The sequence below is a fragment of the Amaranthus tricolor genome, chromosome 11 (assembly GCF_026212465.1).
Source record: "Amaranthus tricolor cultivar Red isolate AtriRed21 chromosome 11, ASM2621246v1, whole genome shotgun sequence".
Lineage (NCBI taxonomy): Eukaryota > Viridiplantae > Streptophyta > Magnoliopsida > Caryophyllales > Amaranthaceae > Amaranthus > Amaranthus tricolor.
The window spans coordinates 16209991-16229062 of NC_080057.1; the positions used below are offsets into that span (position 1 = coordinate 16209991).

At 33.0% G+C, this 19072-nt stretch overlaps 2 protein-coding genes across 2 annotated transcripts; both read left to right on the forward strand.

Annotated features, from left to right (window-relative positions):
• The first annotated feature begins 1781 nt into the window (after nucleotides 1-1781).
• LOC130826906 (calcium-transporting ATPase 4, endoplasmic reticulum-type-like) lies at nucleotides 1782-9367 on the forward strand. The gene is made up of 9 exons (XM_057692538.1): nucleotides 1782-2024; nucleotides 2218-3714; nucleotides 4192-4261; nucleotides 4349-4470; nucleotides 5160-5438; nucleotides 5549-5926; nucleotides 6491-6600; nucleotides 8119-8347; nucleotides 8444-9367. Exons 2-9 carry the CDS (start codon nucleotides 2299-2301, stop codon nucleotides 9026-9028), a joined length of 3189 nt encoding a protein of 1062 aa, XP_057548521.1. The 5' UTR covers nucleotides 1782-2024; nucleotides 2218-2298; the 3' UTR covers nucleotides 9029-9367.
• Nucleotides 9368-15370: 6003 nt separating this feature from the next.
• LOC130827515 (glutathione S-transferase-like) lies at nucleotides 15371-17356 on the forward strand. Its single transcript, XM_057693254.1, has 3 exons — nucleotides 15371-15615; nucleotides 16471-16519; nucleotides 16642-17356. The coding sequence occupies exons 1-3, from the start codon at nucleotides 15469-15471 to the stop codon at nucleotides 17091-17093; spliced, it is 648 nt and encodes a 215-aa protein (XP_057549237.1). The 5' UTR covers nucleotides 15371-15468; the 3' UTR covers nucleotides 17094-17356.
• Nucleotides 17357-19072: the final 1716 nt, after the last annotated feature.

Below are 19072 nucleotides of genomic sequence, written 5' to 3' on the forward strand. Positions count from 1 at the left end.
TGACTGCATTAAAAAAAAAATAAGCTGTCCTACATGGACTAATACTTTTCCCTTTGAGGCACATTGGGAATTATTTTTATAATGAGCAATAATTTGGGAAAGATTCTAGTTTTTTCTATGGACCCCGAATTAAAAAAATGCTATATTTAATATTATAAAAGATGTGATATACTCCCTTTATTTTTTAAAGTTGTTGGTAATTAATATTTATAAAATTTTGATAACCAAATTTAAATGTTTGAATGTAAGTATCATAAAATTAACTTTTTAAGAAAATTTTTTTTTTTTATGCCAATTGTTCAATAATACTCTTATCACTTGTTTTGTTATGAATTTTTGATATTGATGATTAAAGTTGTTAAAACTTAGCCTTAAAAGTCAAAATATTAAAAACAAAAAATTCATAACAAGTATTCAATTGTTGTTATGTGCCTTTAATTTTTAAGTGCCGTTTTTTAATTTTGTCATAGAGCCCAAAAATAAACAAAATATTCCTACACACACACATACATATATATATATATATATATATATATATATATATATATATATATATATATATATATATATATATATATATATATATATATATATGATTTAATGCTCTAAATGAACACTCAACATCAAGCAATTGAATCACTAAACGAACTTTTTGAATCAAGCATCACATCAAGTCTAGAATAAATTAGTTGACTATAAAAAACTTAAGGAAACAACTCCGAAAGTTCAGCTTACTAGAAGTTTAAAATAATAAAAACACCTTAGTTAGTATACCTTTCTTTTCCTCTACTCTATCCACTATAGTCCACCAGGTCCACCACCAATACAAAATACTCGTCACATGCCACGTCACAAAACTGTCCCCACATTAATGCTTTAATTATTCAGTTTGTTTTGTACTATGAGACAATTTATCACAAGACGAATCTATATAATTAGCCAATTTCTCTAAGTGATTATTTTAAGATTGATTACTTCAAGGTTATAAATAATTATTTTAAGGTTATATAAAGTGACTACTTTTATAAACTATAAGTAATTATTTTAAAATTTTTAATAATCACTTTAAGACAGTAAATACGACTAGTCCAATAAAAATAATTTCATTATTATACCATCTCAACTCTCATTCGAAAATTTGTGTTAATGATTTCATGACAAATTATTGTGAGAGACCATCTTTTAAAGATATGGTCCCATTTAGGTTGGTCATTAGATTTTTAAAAATACAAAAACGGAAAATATAGTGTAACTGCACACTTACTCAGTAAGATTTTAGAATATCTCAAATAGGCATTTATGATATGTCAAGTAGAGTTCATAATATATTAACTAGGTGTTTTAAACATGTTAAAGTTGTCAATTAGGTGTTATGTGCTGTAGATGTTTAGGTTATGTGTTGTAAGAGTTTAAGCTATGTGTTGTAGGTGTTTAATCTATTTGCTAAAGGTGTTTTTGTTATGTGTTGTAGGTGTTTAGAATATTTGTTGTATGTATTCATGTTATGTGTTGTAGGAATTTATGTTATGTGTTGTAGATGTTTAGATTATTTGGTATAAGAGTTTGTGTTATATGCTAAGAGTGTTTATATGTCTACTTCAGTAAACTACTAAAAATTATCAAAAGTGTTTATGAATTGCGTGAGCATAGTAGGTCTTTAATGAATTGAACTGAGCTTTGAAAAATCGGCTTTCAAAGAAATAGAATCACAAAATACCTATTATTATTATTATTATTATTATTATTATTATTATTATTATTTCATTGTTTATGAGGAGCGCGCTTTCATTGGCTCTCATTAGGTTGAAAAATAAATCCGCAAATCCGTTAAGGGTTATTTATGTAAATTAAAATCCTTTTAACGAAGAATAAAACTTCTTTAAGAAAGAAAATGAAAGTGAAAATGAAGAGATAGAAAAGTAAAATCCATTGCCATCCTTTTTTAGAAAATTCTGATCGATTCCTTGAGCGAGGACATTTCTACACAAAATTCAGCTTAATCTGGATTTTGTTATTTTCTTCTGGTAATTTCTTATACCACATTTCTTAATCATGAATTATGATTATTATTTTGTTATTTACTCATTTTCATTAATTTTTTTGAAATTTTTATTTGAATTATCGCTTTCGGGTAAGTTGTATTTTTTCTGTTTAACTAAATGTTTAAAGTGTTAGATCTTGTCCTGATTAATTATATTGAATTTGATTGATTTACAGGGGATTTATAAGCAATTATAGGGATCGATATCGATTACTGTGGAAACTAATTGATTTTTCATAGTTGTCGAGTCGAAGTAGATGGGGAAGGGAGGGGAGGATTTTGGAAAAGTAGAGAATTGTAATAGTAAGTCTGTTAAAAATAGTGATGCTTTTACGCCGTGGTCGAAAGATGTGAAGGAGTGTGAGAAAAAGTATGGAGTGAGTCGTGATTTTGGACTATCAAGTGAGGAGTATGAAAAGAGGTTGCAAATTTATGGATTGAATGAATTAGAACAACACGAAGGGCCGTCGATTTGGAGATTGGTTTTGGATCAGTTTAATGATACATTAGTTAGGATATTGTTATGTGCGGCGGTTGTTTCGTTTGTGCTAGCTTGGATTGATGGAGATGAAGGTGGTGAGATGGGAATTACAGCTTTTGTTGAGCCCTTAGTCATATTTTTGATATTGATTGTGAATGCCATTGTTGGGGTATGGCAAGAGAATAATGCAGAAAAAGCATTGGAGGCTTTGAAGGAGATTCAATCAGAACATGCTTCAGTTATTAGGAATGGGAAAACGGTACCTAGTTTGCCTGCAAAGGAGCTGGTTCCGGGTGATATTGTTGAGCTTAGGGTTGGTGATAAGGTGCCTGCTGACATGCGGGTTTTGAGGTTGATTAGTTCAACATTGAGGGTTGAGCAAGGCTCGTTAACAGGGGAGAGTGAAGCAGTTAGTAAGACTGTGAAGCCTGTTGCTGAAGATTCAGATATTCAGGGGAAGAAATGTATGGTTTTTGCTGGGACAACTGTTGTTAATGGGCACTGTATTTGTTTGGTTACACATACAGGGATGAATACTGAGATTGGTAAAGTACACTCGCAGATTCAAGAAGCTGCAGAAAACGAGGAGGTTACTCCTTTAAAGAAGAAGTTGAATGAATTTGGTGAAGCTTTGACCGCAATAATTGGTGTTGTTTGTGCATTGGTTTGGATGATTAATGTGAAGTATTTCCTTACCTGGGAATATGTTGATGGGTGGCCAAAGAATTTTAAATTTTCATTTGAGAAGTGTACTTATTACTTTGAGATTGCTGTGGCATTGGCAGTTGCTGCTATTCCTGAAGGTTTACCAGCAGTTATAACAACATGCTTAGCTCTTGGTACTCGAAAGATGGCTCAAAAGAATGCTTTAGTCAGGAAATTGCCTAGTGTGGAGACTCTGGGATGTACAACTGTTATCTGTTCTGACAAAACTGGTACCTTGACCACCAATCAGATGGCTGTGGCAAAGCTTGTAGCCATGGGGCCGAGGACGCAAATTACTCGAACCTTCAATGTGGATGGAACCACCTATAATCCTGCTGATGGTGTTATACATGATTGGCCTGCTGATAACATGGATCAAAATCTTCAAATGATTGCTAAAGTTGCGGCTCTTTGCAATGATGCTGGGATCGAACAATCAGGAAATCATTTTGTTGCAAGTGGTATGCCAACTGAGGCTGCGTTAAAGGTAAGCTTTATTAGTTGTGTATCTTTTAGTCTTTCTTTTGTTTGTTTTACAGTCAACATGAATGAGACTTTGCTAGAATGAAATGTTCAATATTTAATACTAATAAAGTGTGATCTTGTCTTGTTTCATATTGAGACTACTATGGAAACAAGCTCAGAAGTGTGTCCTGTGTAATTTTTGCCTCTTTATGGGCATGTTCTGAATTTTCCGTGGTTAATGCACGTTCAAGCAAAATGCAGAATCTTGGATCCGGTCGTTGTTGCGTTAGCAGTCGTTTATTTTGATAGCTTTGCGGTTATAACAACCTCTATTGTGTTCGCTATAACCTTAAAAACCTTTACAATACGGTCTCTATGCGATGATGTAGCTGATATTTTTCATTATGGGTCCAAGTGTGATAAAATTCCAATTGGAATACTCTACATGAAATCTATGTACATTAGTTACTGATGCAACCTTATTGCTGTTTTTTCTCAGGTTATGGTTGAGAAAATGGGGTTGCCCAATGGGTTACAGCGTGGTTCTTCAAGTTCAAATGATTTGTTGTGTATGTTGTTGTAAAGGCTGTTTGTCCGCGTTTTGTATTTTTTCTCTGCAGTTTTATTTTAGTTATAATATCTTTTGCCTATGACAGGTTCTTGTAGGGCATGGGCTACCATAGAACGCCGTATAGCCACTTTAGAGTTTGATCGTGATCGTAAATCAATGGGTGTCATCGTCTCTTCAGTATCTGGGAAGAATTCATTGCTGGTGAAGGTACTTGGATAGGCATATTGTTGTAAACTGCCTTCTTTTGTTTGTATATAGTGGAACCTCTCCCCCCTAAAACAAATTAAAACAAAATACACTCCAACACGAATGAGAATGATGGCATATAAATGATCATATCATTTCGAGCATCGAATATGCTAGAATTGTTTTATAAGCTTGAGCTAAAAGGTGTGCCTCGCCTACAAAAAGAATGCTTGCGCCTGCGGCTCGATGCGCCTTTTGCCTTTCAAAACTTATGTTGGATGATTGAAAGTTATTATGTGTTGTTAATGCGAAAATGCAGTTCGTGTAATGGATGGAGGTGATGTGTGCTGCCCAATATCAAGCCCAAACCATGTGATATCCCTTGAACCACCTAAAATTCGGTTTCTTACAACTTCATGATGTGGTAGTATCGGTTCGGTAGATGGTGTTAAATTTGATACAATTTGGCCTTATTTTGCAATATGATTCTGCTTTATAGCATGTTTACATTTGAAGGTATTAGGTGTTTATTAATTGGATGAAAGTGTTTTGCTAAATGTTGTATTTTACTGTTTTAAGTAAAAAATTTACGTGTAAACCATTGGTTTTTCCTATTCACCATTTTTTGGAAAAGATTGTGTTCTTGAGCTTTAATGGTGTTCACTTTTTTGGTTCATGTTTAATGTTTATTATAAAAACTGCCGTGGCAGGGTGCTGTTGAAAATTTACTTGAGAGGAGCTCCTTTATACAGTTGCTCGATGGTTCTATTGTAGAGCTGGATCAGGTTACCAAGAACTCTATTCTGGAGAGTCTTCACAAAATGTCTGCCAGTGCTTTGCGTTGTCTAGGATTTGCATACAAAGAAGATCTTGGAGTTTTTGCCAACTATGATGGGGAGGAGCATCATGCTCATGAACTTCTACTTAATCCATCCAATTACTGTAGCATTGAGAGCGATCTCATCTTTGTTGGCTTTGCTGGCATTCGAGTAAGTTATGGCAATAACTCATTAGACTTTACAGGGAACTGTAACAATAGCAATGTTTGATGAATTTCTTCGAATTTTGACGTTTAAGACTTGTTTACTGGTTGTCATAGGATCCTCCTCGTAAAGAGGTGCGCCAAGCAATTGAGGATTGCCGAGCTGCCGGCATTAGAGTCATGGTTATTACAGGAGATAACAAGAATACAGCAGAAGCTATCTGTCGCGAAATAGGAGTGTTTGAGTCGGATGAAGACATCAACTCAAGAAGTTTAACAGGACGAGACTTCATGAAGCTCATTGATAAGAAGAGCCATCTGAGAAAGACTGGAGGTCTTCTTTTCTCCAGGGCTGAACCTAGGCATAAGCAAGAAATTGTGAGGTTGCTTAAAGACGATGGTGAAGTGGTTGCCATGACTGGTGATGGAGTCAACGATGCACCAGCCTTGAAGTTAGCTGATATTGGCATTGCGATGGGCATTTCTGGAACTGAGGTATTCCTTTTTGTATTTGATATTTGATGATAGTCAATGACAAATTTTTCATGATTTGAGGAAAAACATTTTGCACATATCCATGAGTCTTGAATATGAGTACTGAAATGTCATTGGACATGCTTATGATATAAATACTCAAGTTTGATCTTAGAAGATCACCATTTTAGTGTTGTTTATAATGTCCAATCTCACCTAATTACAGGGAATGGCAGAAGTGTAAGCTAACAATTGATTGAAATTTGAGATATTAATATATATTTTTTATCAAAAGTTCTTCATTTGGTCGGTTGGCAGATTGGTATTATGCATTTCATTACTTGTACACTTGCCAAGGTATAATCATTCAATCGCATTTTTGAAATATGTTCACTTCTTCACCAATATTTTGTTGTCATTAGCATTTCGTACACTGAATATTGATACATGTACTCTTTCCATGTATGTTAACGCTTTCAATTTACTTTTTGTCAAAAGTTCTTACAACATATGTAAACATTTAGTTGGAACATATGTAAACATTTAGTTAAAAACAGAGGTAATTTTCTTTTCTTATTGGAACAGGTAGCGAAAGAAGCATCTGATATGGTGTTGGCAGATGATAATTTCAGCACGATAGTTGCTGCTGTCTCTGAAGGTCGATCAATCTACAACAACATGAAAGCCTTTATCAGGTTAGCTGATTCCTTTTTATCTTTATTTGATACATAATAATTGTTTGCTAATAGAACTTGAGTTTTCAATTTCCCTTTTTAATATGATAAACAATATTTGTATTTGAAGTGACTGCCTTGGTGAAAAGATGTTACTAATGATTTTATGAATTTAATGGCGTTATGGCGAGTTGAATCTTCATTGTGTAGCCATATACTTGTATATGCCTTCTCAAGCACTGATGTTTGATGATTAAGGTTCATATTGGAGAACAAAAATGTGAAGTGAGGAAGCGATTAGTGTGATTATCAATAACTTAAGATTGATATTATCTTCCATACACTTCAAATTATACTCCGTTGTTCCTTTTATCTGGTCAAAAGATGATTTGGTTGTGATATTCATTACCAAAATTTGACACAGCTTATGCATGCATTAATTTTATTATGGGGTAGGTCAGAGAATTTCTACGGTCAAGGGGGGAGGGATTTTTTCCATCCTGCACATTATGAGAATTGAACCTTTGTCACAAGGGTGAAAGAGAAAGCCCTCAATTACTAGGCTAACTCAGGATTTTCAACTAATGCATCCATTTAATTTTGGTTGTATAGGGAAGTTTCTTCATCACATTTGTGTCCAGAGGATTAAATCCTAAAGCTGTATGAAAGACCTGGGTAAATATTGCAATAATAAATAAATATTTTTATACTAAATTATCAATAAAAATAAAATGGAAAAAAAGTATACATTGAAACACCCATGCTAGGTTTTGCTTAATAGTGTGGTTCTGTAGTACTATCAGTATAGATATATAAGTCTGATTTATTCTGTTGGTTTGAATGGGAATAGTTAACTTCGGATTGTGATTATAATTTTATCGAGTGCCCCTGTATGTGGTGAAGAATTTTGAGTGTTGGAAGTTACCCTACTTTCGTCTTTCGTCTTTTGAGACTCAAGTCCTGTTTGAAAATTCTGATACATACGTTTATTATACCGGTATTAGGGCCAATGTTGCAGTTATTTCCTGATGAAGTAGTAAATGCTGCGATTAAAGTAGATAGAGAAAAGAGAATTATGGTCACCGATTGTAGGGCTTGTTTCTTGGTAATGATCTGTGATTAATTTAAAAAGTGGTTGGAAACTGAAGAATCATTCATGAAACTATTTGGTTAATGTTCTAAAGGGAGGATTGATTAGAGTATGGCTTGTTATCGAATGTTTGTCAGGATTTTGAATACTTAATTTGTCAGGGTCTGTTATACTAAAATTAGGACGTTATTTCCCATGTGATTACTTTTAAAGCTTACGTGATCACTTTAATTTTACATTTTTCCTTAATTCTAACTATTTTCTAAATGTTTTAACTAAACTTAAACATATTAATTAATCTCATAGTATTGACTTTCATTGTATAATATATAACGAATTAAAACTAATAAGTCAACAGAATCTAATACCATTGACTTTTCATCATATAATATAATAACGAATTAAAACTAATAAGTCAACAGAAACTGACGCCTTTTGTTTGAATCCAGGTATATGATATCTTCGAATATTGGTGAGGTCGCATCCATTTTCCTTACTGCTGCTTTGGGTATTCCAGAAGGCCTCATTCCTGTTCAGCTTCTATGGGTCAATCTTGTTACTGATGGTCCCCCTGCGACAGCTTTAGGATTTAATCCTCCGGACAAAGATATAATGAAAAAACCTCCCAGAAAGAGTGACGATTCTTTGATCAACGCCTGGATTGTGTTCCGATACTTGGTAAGCTCACTGGATTCCCTGTTTTTTGAGGTCAATGTGCTGAGTCAGAAGTGACTTTAGTTTTAGCCTTATGACTTGCTTTTTAACTAAATGCAGGTGATCGGGCTTTACGTTGGGTTGGCAACTGTTGGAATTTTCATCATTTGGTATACACATGGCTCATTTTTCGGCATTGATCTTAGCCAGGATGGCCACACTCTTGTGAGCTATTCGCAGCTTGCAAACTGGGGTCAGTGCCGATCATGGGATAATTTCAGCATTTCACCTTTCACTGCCGGAGCCCAGACATTCAGCTTTGATGCCGATCCCTGTGATTACTTCCAAACCGGAAAAATAAAGGCAATGACCCTTTCTCTCTCTGTGTTGGTCGCCATCGAGATGTTCAATTCGCTTAATGCTCTTTCTGAAGACGGAAGCCTCTTGTCGATGCCACCATGGGTTAACCCCTGGTTACTTTTGGCCATGTCCGTCTCATTTGGATTGCACTTCCTTATTCTCTATGTGCCCTTCCTTGCCAAAATATTTGGCATTGTCCCTCTTAGCCTGAATGAATGGCTACTTGTGTTGCTTGTTGCTTTACCGGTCATTTTAATTGATGAAGTCCTAAAGTTCATCGGACGATGTACTTCTGGAACTCAGAGTTCAAGATCCCAAAGAACGTCAAAATCTAAGTCAGAGTGACAAAGATGTGGCTGTTTTCAGCACGTTTGGGTGGTTCAACGTAGAAGCTTCCAGAGGTTTGGGTAAAAGCAACAAATTTCAGTTCCTCTTGAGCTTGGGTTGTTCTCAAATTCTGAAGATTTAGTGGATTAAGTAGAATCTAAATTAAAAGTATTTATAGGAGATTTTGAATAGGGGAAGGAACAGTTGTGTTTCATCTTTTGCTCAACCAAACATTAAGTTATGTCATGTCATGGCTGATTTAAATTTTTGTTTTAACTACTATATAATGTAAGTTGTATTTTGTTGAACAAGCCTGGAAATCGGTTCATTATTAGCAACAAAGCCTCTTTTTCCTTATACCACTGAAACTAAATCATGCAATTAATCTCTAAATATATTATAACGATAGAAATTAATGGTGGGATGACCCTCATTTTGCTTATATGATGCACAAGTAAAATGATAATTGATTTTAATAATTATCTCACGCCTAAACATGTAATTTATCTACTGATTTGAATTGTTTATTTTTAGTAAATCGAGTTGAATAATCTATATTGTCACCTAAGTTTTCAAACTTTCTTGTATATACTAATAAGAAATAATTTTAAAAAATAATAATTCAAGTTTAAAAAAAAAGTTAATCGCACGAAACATGCTACTGGAACTTGATTCAGTTACTTGTGCGATTACCTTTTTTTCCTCCGAAAAATTTATGGACGAAAATTCAACAAAGTTCGAAATCAATGCTTACAAAGTCATTTTGAGGATTATATTCATCAGTCATATGATTTTGATGTTAAATAATGGTTTTTTAGAAAGATAGAAGTATGAGATCGGTTAAAGGGAAATATTGGAATTTTAATTTTATAAAAAGTGGCCTTGAAAATAGAGCACTTTTACCATAATAACGTAAAAGACTAATTGAAAACACTGCAGGTATTTAAATGTGTAAAGCGAAATTGTAAAAAATATTTTTTAACATCTAAAAATAATCCTATGCATAACAATATCATAATATAAATTATCAAATATAATTGAATATCATACCCCCGTTGTGTAAATTCCACGTTTTATAATTGTATAGGCATCAGCATCATAACAAAATAGAGATAATAAAACGTCAAATATCCTCATTTAATATAAGTCCACAAACACTGACCAAATCACCACATATATCAATACATATCACCATATGTAAGTCCACAATCAGAAGCTGATTGTATAAGTCCATCTCATGATAAGTATTTTATGAACAAATGTATCTTATATAAATAAAGCTCATTATTTCATTTGACTTACTTTTAAGCAAATAAAAATAGGCAAATTATATATGGTAGCAACTTGTTTGGTTGAAACCAGATTGGTGGTATTTTTAAAAGTTTTTTCCACATGATAGCATTAAATTTTCGTCCTTAAGTTTTCCGTAACTATAACCATTAAAAAACGTTTGTATTTCCATTAACTCTTCTGCTTTCTCATTAGTCTTAATTTTTCTTCTTCAAATTAAAATTAAGCGAACCCTAGCGGCCCCTTTGGTATGTGGTAATAAACGGTGGTAATAGGAATGAAAACTAGTGTTTTAGTTGAAAAATCTATTGGCTATCTTGATGGTTATGCTTGTCCAACTTCAATCATCTCGTTTTCTTCATAAACTTCATTTCAATGCATTACCCCCAATTAAACCCTTCTTCCCCAATCTCTCTACCCCTTCCCAATTACCATCATTGCCCCACCCAGGGATGGCAATGGGTATTGGACCCGACCCGAATTCGTGAATCCGTATCCGTTTTCACGGATTTGGATCCTAAAAATATAAACCCGTCGGATCCGGATCCGAATCTGAGAAAAATACCCAAACCCCGACCCGCAGATTTGGAGGACCCATTTTATTTTTTTTTTATATCAAATATATTAATTAAAATGTAAATCTTGGATTCCAATCCTCTGGCTGACTCCCTCCCTGATTAAATCCCATTTTCCTCCCACTCCCAGTGACCCATACTTCCAATTTTTTTGTTTGATTAACTTTTCAATTACTGCATTTGCTTCGTCAACAGTTTTCATTGTTGCAACTTGCAAACCTTCTGCTTCTTCCAGAATATTTTTTTTCCTGATGAAATGTTATTGCTTCGTCAACAGTTTGATTAATTTTTTATTTACGTTGAATAGTTTTTTATTTATTCGATGTTAGTGGTAGATTTATGTTGATTTATTTGAGTTTAGTGGTTGATTTATTAGTCTATAAATATCGCTTTATTGCAATCTCAACACATTCAAAAATATATAAAAAAAAAAAAAGCAAAAACAAATCAGACCCGTTTTGGACCCGAATCCGGTACTGGATCTGCAGTATCCGCGGATCTGGATCTGGGTCTTACAAAACTAGACCCGCGGATTCGGGTCCGAATATGGATCCTGTTTCTTGAAAACGGATCTGAATTCGGGTCCACCTGGACCCGATCCAAATCCGACACGGTCCCATCCCTAGCCCCACCCCACCACTACCACCACCACTAAACCCCCTTTTTTATTAAGAACCCTTTAAAATTTGGCAAAAATTCAAGCTTATTTTCATTATCTCTTTTAATCACCATTTTTTTCTTCGAGAAACTCAAAAAAAGCTTTTTAGGTTCTTAAACCAATCCACCACCATAATTCCCCACTCATTCCCCAATCTCATCATTTTCATACTATAATTATTATGAGAAGGCAAGATTAATAGGTGACAAAAATCTTAAATTGGTGACTAAGAAGATTAATCGGAATGAGTTTTCCAAAAGCAAGAGACTTAAGTCTTGTAAATTGAAGATATTTGAACCTGAATTCCAAGATTGATAGTACGACTAGTGCAAGCCGTTTTTGTGTTGAACAGTAGAACAAAGAAAAAATTAAAGTTTGTTAAATAATTAATTAGTGAAATGTGAATAACTAATTATTTTCTTGAGAAATGGGTGGCATTTTTTCTTCTCTTTTGCTTGCAAAAGCTTGTTGAATCTTGGTGAAATTTCACCAAAATCAATAGCTAGAAATTTCCACCAGCCTCCCTCATCATTTTGTTTAAATGGCTTGGACATTCTTCCTCTCATCAATCCATGTCCAAAATCAAATCCCCCGCATAAACCTAATTCTAATCCTAATCTTAAACCCACCAGTTACCCATAAAAAAAACTAATGGGCTGAGACCGGACCTAAACCGGACCGGACCGGTTGCATCCGGTTCAGGCTCCAAGTCCAACTTATTCTTCATTTCAGGTTTCTGGTCCGGTCCGGTCTAAATCCTGAAAAATCTGGGTTAGACCGGATATATATAAAAGTAATTTGAAGAGAAATAATATTTACGATTTTTATGTATATATTATTAAAAGGGTTTTATATTTTTTATTTCTAACACAAAATAATTTTGTAACTCAAATATTTTAATTTTATAATAATTAATTTGTTAAATTATTTTAAAATCTTTTATTTTTTAATTTATTTTTGGCGTCAAAAAATTACTTCAGGTCTAACCGATCTAAATCCGGACCAGACCGAAAGGAAACCAGGTTAGACCGGGACCGGACTGAATAGAACCGGTCCGATCTCCGGTCTTAGAACATTCCAAATTTCGGTCTTTCGGTCCAACGGGTTTCGGCCGGTTCAGTCCGGGTTTGGACCGGTGAACAACCCTTGGCCCAACAACAACACCATTGGAGGAAAGCTGGTTTTTCAACCGGGAATCTCATGAGCAATTCTGAAGAGCTTTCTTCAATGAATTTTAATGGTGATTAATGGGTTTTCTTGAGGTATTTTATTTTGATGAGAAAATTGGTGTAGAGATTAACAATAATGAAAGAGGGGTTTTAATGGTGGTGGTGGTGATGGTGTTGGAGTGGGAAAATCGTGGTGCTTGGGGATGAGTTGAGAGAGATTGGGGAAGACGAGTTTAATTGGGGTAATTGAGTAATTAGGTTAGATTAATGAATTCAATTGAAAGTCAAATGTTATTTAGTATGGTCAACAGTCATTTAATAGGTCATCCAGTGAAGTGGTTGTATCAATGTCGTGTTATGTAATTTGAAGGTTGTTGTTAATGAAGCACGGACACGCCCCTGAACCAGCGTGTTGCGTGTCGGAGACGAACACGCGAAAATCCGTGCCCGACACGCCAAATGAAGTGTCCAATATTCTAATATTTTTCCGGACACGTGGACACAGCAAGGACACGGAAGGGACACGACAAGGACACGTGTTTTCTTTTTTCTAAAAAAAAAAAATTCGAAAACAGATGAACAAAACACTACTACAGTAGTACAACTCTTCCTCCACGGCTCCACCTCCACTGTCGCTGCCGCACTTCTGCACCACGCCACCGCCGGCTGCTCTTCCATCACAAACGAACACTCGAACTCGGTGCTATACTGCTGCTGCCCTGTGGGTTGTTCGAATCGAACACTCGAACTCGAAGAATGCCTAAAAATCGAAATTTTTAATTTTGTTTAAGGTATTTTCACTCTTTATTCTAAATCCTAATATTAATCTGGGCCGAGAATCGCTGCCATTTGAGCTTGCTGAATCTGAGTCTACTCGGACGCCATTGGAGGAGGTTCGTGTTTTTGCGCCTCATAAAGAATTAGGGTTTTTGGGATAATTAAGAAAGAGAGAGAGAGAGAGAGAGAGAGAGGGAGGGAAAGAAGATTAGAAGTGGAGGCGCTAAATGGGAAATGATGATGATGGATGATGAAGATTAGAGAGAGAGAAAGAGAGGGAGGGATGATGATGGATGTCATATGGATGATGTGTGATGATCAAACTTAAATTTACCTATTTATTTGGTTTTCTTTGATTTGGTTTGTATGACTATTTTTAAATACTCATGTTGTTTATTTGGTACTTATTTGCATTTCATGTGAGTTTTATGTTTTTAAAGTGTTTATTTACATATATCAAATGAAAGATTGTAAAATTATCTTTAATTTGATATATTTATTATATTACCATTTTCGTGTCCTCGTGTCCGCCATTTTTAAGTTGGCATTTTCCCGTACCCGTGTCGTGTCCGTGTCCGTGTCCGTATCCGTTTTAGTGCAACTTAGGCTGTTGTTTGTAAAAAAATTTCGAGACTGTTTACTTTAAATGTCTAAACTTTAAGAATATAGTTGATAATTAATCCTTTTAAATATAATGTAGGTGTTCTAGATTTCAAATGCTCCAAAAATGTTTATTATAAGAATAAGAACTAAGAATATTAATTAGCACCCTATTTTTGACTATTAGTATTTAAGATGAAGTCATTGTATTTGACAAACGAAACAAAGTAACTACCCAAACTTATTTTGAAAAGAGATATTATTTATTGCAAACTTGTAATTTGTTTATTTTGAATCTATTTGAAAAAAGTAACTACCCATACTTAAAATCTTAATGAAAGTAACTCATTTTGAACATCTGAATTAAAATTTTAAAGGATTAAATCTGTAGTTAGTGCCCATTTGGAGTTTGTGATCCAAGCAGGAAAAATGATCCCCAAACGCTTAAACCAGTATAGAGTTGATTGACTCAACCCAAATGAGTAAAGATGGTATTCTCAACCTCACTAAGAGGTCCACGTTGAAAGAATTATTAATAAGGCACAAAACAATTTATTTATAGGATAGGTGGACGTATGTAAGGGAAATAATTTTCAAAAAGATTTTATTAGATCAAATATGTAAAATTTATTAAGATTTTATTATATAACAATGCATCATCATCATCTACCCAGTGAAAACTATTTAATATAAACTATTTAATCTAACAATGCATATTTTTGTCGGAAAATAACAAATGACATATTCTAAGAGGTTTGTCATGTATTTTAATTTTGTTGAGAATGAGACAATTATTTGATTATGTGGATAATAATTTTGCAAGCATGTTAATTTAAACAAAATTTTTGTTTTTTTCTTTTTCAAAATCATCAATTTTAGAATAGCTAAATTTGGGTAGAATATATAATCAATAATTATTTATTCAATTAAGAAATTATTATGCTATAAAAACTTATATCAATAATTACATATTTAAAAATATTAAAATTTTATAATTATAAATGTAATTGTATCTTTCTTTAAAATTTATATTTATACGTATTCTCATACTAATAAATTTTATTTTCATACTAACAAATTTTATGTATCGCACGAGTTTAGACACTAGTTGCCAATGAAGCTCTGAGTCATTGTATGCTACTATCTACACCTTCTACCTAAATGAAAATCAAATACTCCAATAAAAGAAGCAGTCAAAAACGAAGAAAGTCAAAAGTCAAGGCACAATTTCTTGGAAAAATCTAAACTTCTAGAGGGAAAATGTGGTCTATCACCTACTTTAAATACTTGCTAAGAAGTAGGAATACATGCAACAACCAAATCAATACATTACTATCTAATTTCATCTATTTTCTAAGCTTAAAATCTGTATCAAAAAAGTGATCAAGAATGGCAATTAAGATTCATGGAATGCCTCAATCCGGATGCACTCTAAGAGTCTTGGCTGCTGCTCATGAGAAGGAAATTGATTATGAATTGGTTCATGTTGACTTGAAAACTGGAGCTCATAAGCATCCTTCTTTTCTCTCCCTTAACGTAAGTTAATTATGAGATTTTAAGTTATGTTCTTTTTTACAATAAGAAATCAATGGCTTTTTATTGAATAAACTACTCTATTGTTTTGTTCAATTAATTTAATTAAAAAAGAGGATACAACAAAATATTAATGGCACTATTTTTTTGACATGAATAATAGCAATACTTAGTCACCGAGATTGAATTTATCAATGATAAGAATCAAACAATACTAACTAGCCAAAACTTCAAAATCAATAATTATCAAACAAGTTGCCATTACGTGAATTGTCATTAATTATGAAAAAGTATTCACAAAGATTATATGAAAATTTAAATGTGTTGCTATATATATATATATATATATTATTTTTAATATTTAATTTGAAATCAGATATACTTAATTTCTTTATCTTTTAAAATAACGGAGACTCTAAAGTCGACTATGCTTTCACTCTAAATTTTTTCATTTAAGTATAGACAAAATAAACCATATTTATGTTAGAAATATTTTACAATTAACTGTTGCCTCTAAGTTGGTTCAATTGGTTTTGCTTGATCAACTACTAGTTATAGTGTTTTTTGCTAGCTATTCGTTAATTTAATTGCTGCATTTTATTTTTCACTCAATTTGTATTCTTTTAATTATTTATATCTTGAGTTATTTATAATCAAAACTCATCAAAAGGTATGCGATTAGACATTTAAACTAGATTCCACTTGAACAAAATTTTTTCCTTATATATTAATCGCAAAATATAAAATAAGCTTAAATGATTAACAGTTAAAATAGACTTGTGTAGCAAATATATGAGAACAAAAGTGCTACTTATTTCTTTAGTTAGTAATTCTCATTATATTGTCCTGTTTTTTCAGCCATTTGGTCAAGTCCCCGTTTTCCAAGATGGAGATCTAACTTTAATCGGTAAGAACAATTAGTAACTTCTTCACATCAACATTTTATTTTAACACATAATATCAATGATTAACAACTAATAAAACGTAAGAAAATACTTAATTAAATATATTCATAAAATTGATGAACAGAATCAAGAGCAATAACAAGATACATAGCGTACGCCTACGAAAACCAAGGAACACCCCTCATCTACCAAGATCCTCTACAAATGGCACATCTCACAGTAGGATTGGAGATCGAAGCTCATCAATTCGACCCAGTTGCCAGCAAACTCGGATGGGAGCTGGTCTACAAAAACTACTTAGGAATGCAAACTGACGAAGAATTAGTGAAAGAATACGAGGAGAAATTCGCTAAGATCCTTGACATATACGAGGTTTATTTGTCAAAGAATAAGTATGCAGGAGGAAATTCATTCGGTTTGGCTGATGTTCATCATATGCCTGCTTTGGAAACATTGAATGGGACTAGACTCAGCAAAATGATCGATGAACGCCCACATGTGAGTGCGTGGTGTAAGGATATTTTGTCAAGGCCTTCTTGGCAAAAGTGTTTGGCCATCAAGAATGCTGCTCATTGATTTTGGGTGCTGTTAAATTTACTGTGTACCGATCCATCCACTTTTCTCTTTGGGATTCTCTTTTAATTAAGTTGAGGTTTATGATATACTCAAAAATAAAATTGGTATACAGAGTTTGTCTTCAATTTGGTTTTATTTTCAAGGAAGGCTTTACATGTAATTTGTGTGTACTTGAGTGGGAGCAACACCAACATATGTTGTAACGACCTTTGTGTTGATCAATTTATAAAAGTATAATTATGCCTTTTAATGTATTAAATAAATATTCCTAATAGTTCTTTTTCCCTAATATTTGTTTATGAAATAATAATTGTGTTTATTTAAAACTAGTATATGTGTCCGTATAATATATGAATTTTTTTAGTCTGATAATAAATATAAATTTCCTTAACTAGAAATTGGCTAAGGAATTTATATTGTTCATTTGAGAAAAATTAATAGTGCATTCCATGTGCCTTTGCTTTGCTTTCTTTAACATGCCACATGGTTATCAAAATTTTGATTTGACATACGATTTTACGATTCTATAATCAAAATTAAACGAGTGATTCGAATATTAAGTAGAATCTTAGTAAAAGTAGAATCGTATGATCCTACCCAGATCAATAATATAAATGATAGGATCATAATATAATTCTACGATCCAATGATCCATCAATTTCATCCCACAAGGATATTCTCAATCATAAAAAGGTATTATTCTAGCTTTTACTGGCATATAAATATAAGTTGAAAGTATAAGTTGTCATTATCAGGGGCAGAGCAAAGATTTTAGAGACTCTATTTACTTTGCGACGTCTTTAAAATGGGGCCTTTTATTATGTTTAAAGATAAAATTTATCCACTCTAAGAAAAATAATTCCAGACAAAATGTATTGTAACATTATATTGGTTCAAATATAAAATGGTTTACAAACAAAACACATAAAAAGTGTTGTTCGAAACCAGCCTAAAAAGCACCATTAATATTTGAAGCCCCTCATTTTGGGAATCCTAGGCGGTCGGCCATGGTCATTATTATTATGAAAATTCATATACTTACTAATTCGCAGTTCATAAATGATTAAGGCAATCAATTGATACAATTCTATTCTTACTAATTCAGAGTTCATATACTTACTAATTCGCAATTCATAAATGATTAAGGCAATCAATAATATAAGTGATAGGATCATAATACAATTCTATGATCTTACGATCCAACGGTCTGATGCCACAAGGATATTCTCAATCATAAAAGAAATTATATTTTAGCTTTTACCGACATATAAATATAAGTTAAAATTATGTTGTCATCATTAATATAAAAATTCATATGTTGTCATCATTATTATGAAAATTCATATACTTTCACAACCAGGGTACAACATATCAAAGAATTGTCTTGACTGAGGATTCAAATCTTCTTTAATGTATAAGGGCGCCTATACAATCAAAAACGACATTATTAGATTTAGTTAGAAAATAATGATGTGTATTAGGAAAATTACTCGCAGCGGCATCACACACCATCTGTACATACGGATTTTGCACTGTGTTCTATTGTTGCTCTTCCTGAACCACCACGTTACTAGGCCCAACTTCAGATTTGTAATGAAAGTACCAATCGTAGTAGTTTCTACAAACCCCTTTTCCAGTAGATGATCTCTTACGACTTCTAGAAGTCTCAATCTATGGTTAACAAGTCGTTTGTATGGGCATCTAACCCAAATTCCGAATTGTTTTTCTTTGCAAATTGTATAAATTCCTCAACCCCTTTATCTAATATTATAAATTTCTTTACAATTGCCTATACATCCAACTTCTTTTATTACATAAATCCATTCTTTTGCGAAATAATTAACTAATTTTAAAATCAAAAAAATTTTGAAACAAACAAACAGTACAAAAATAATTAAAAAATAAATATAAAAACAATCGACCAAATACCGACTGAAAAGCAGTGGAAATAGTACAAACTGAAAAACAGTCGGTATTGA

Bases quoted from the DNA above. Each gene is read 5' to 3' on its own strand.
- LOC130827515 (XM_057693254.1), top strand. From the start codon at position 15,469: ATGGCAATTAAGATTCATGGAATGCCTCAATCCGGATGCACTCTAAGA. The intron at 15,616-16,470 runs GTAAGTTAATTA...CTGTTTTTTCAG, and splicing joins CTTCTTTTCTCTCCCTTAAC to CCATTTGGTCAAGTCCCCGT. The intron at 16,520-16,641 runs GTAAGAACAATT...ATTGATGAACAG, and splicing joins TGGAGATCTAACTTTAATCG to AATCAAGAGCAATAACAAGA.
- LOC130826906 (XM_057692538.1), top strand. From the start codon at position 2,299: ATGGGGAAGGGAGGGGAGGATTTTGGAAAAGTAGAGAATTGTAATAGT. The intron at 3,715-4,191 runs GTAAGCTTTATT...GTTTTTTCTCAG, and splicing joins CAACTGAGGCTGCGTTAAAG to GTTATGGTTGAGAAAATGGG. The intron at 6,601-8,118 runs GTTAGCTGATTC...GTTTGAATCCAG, and splicing joins AACATGAAAGCCTTTATCAG to GTATATGATATCTTCGAATA.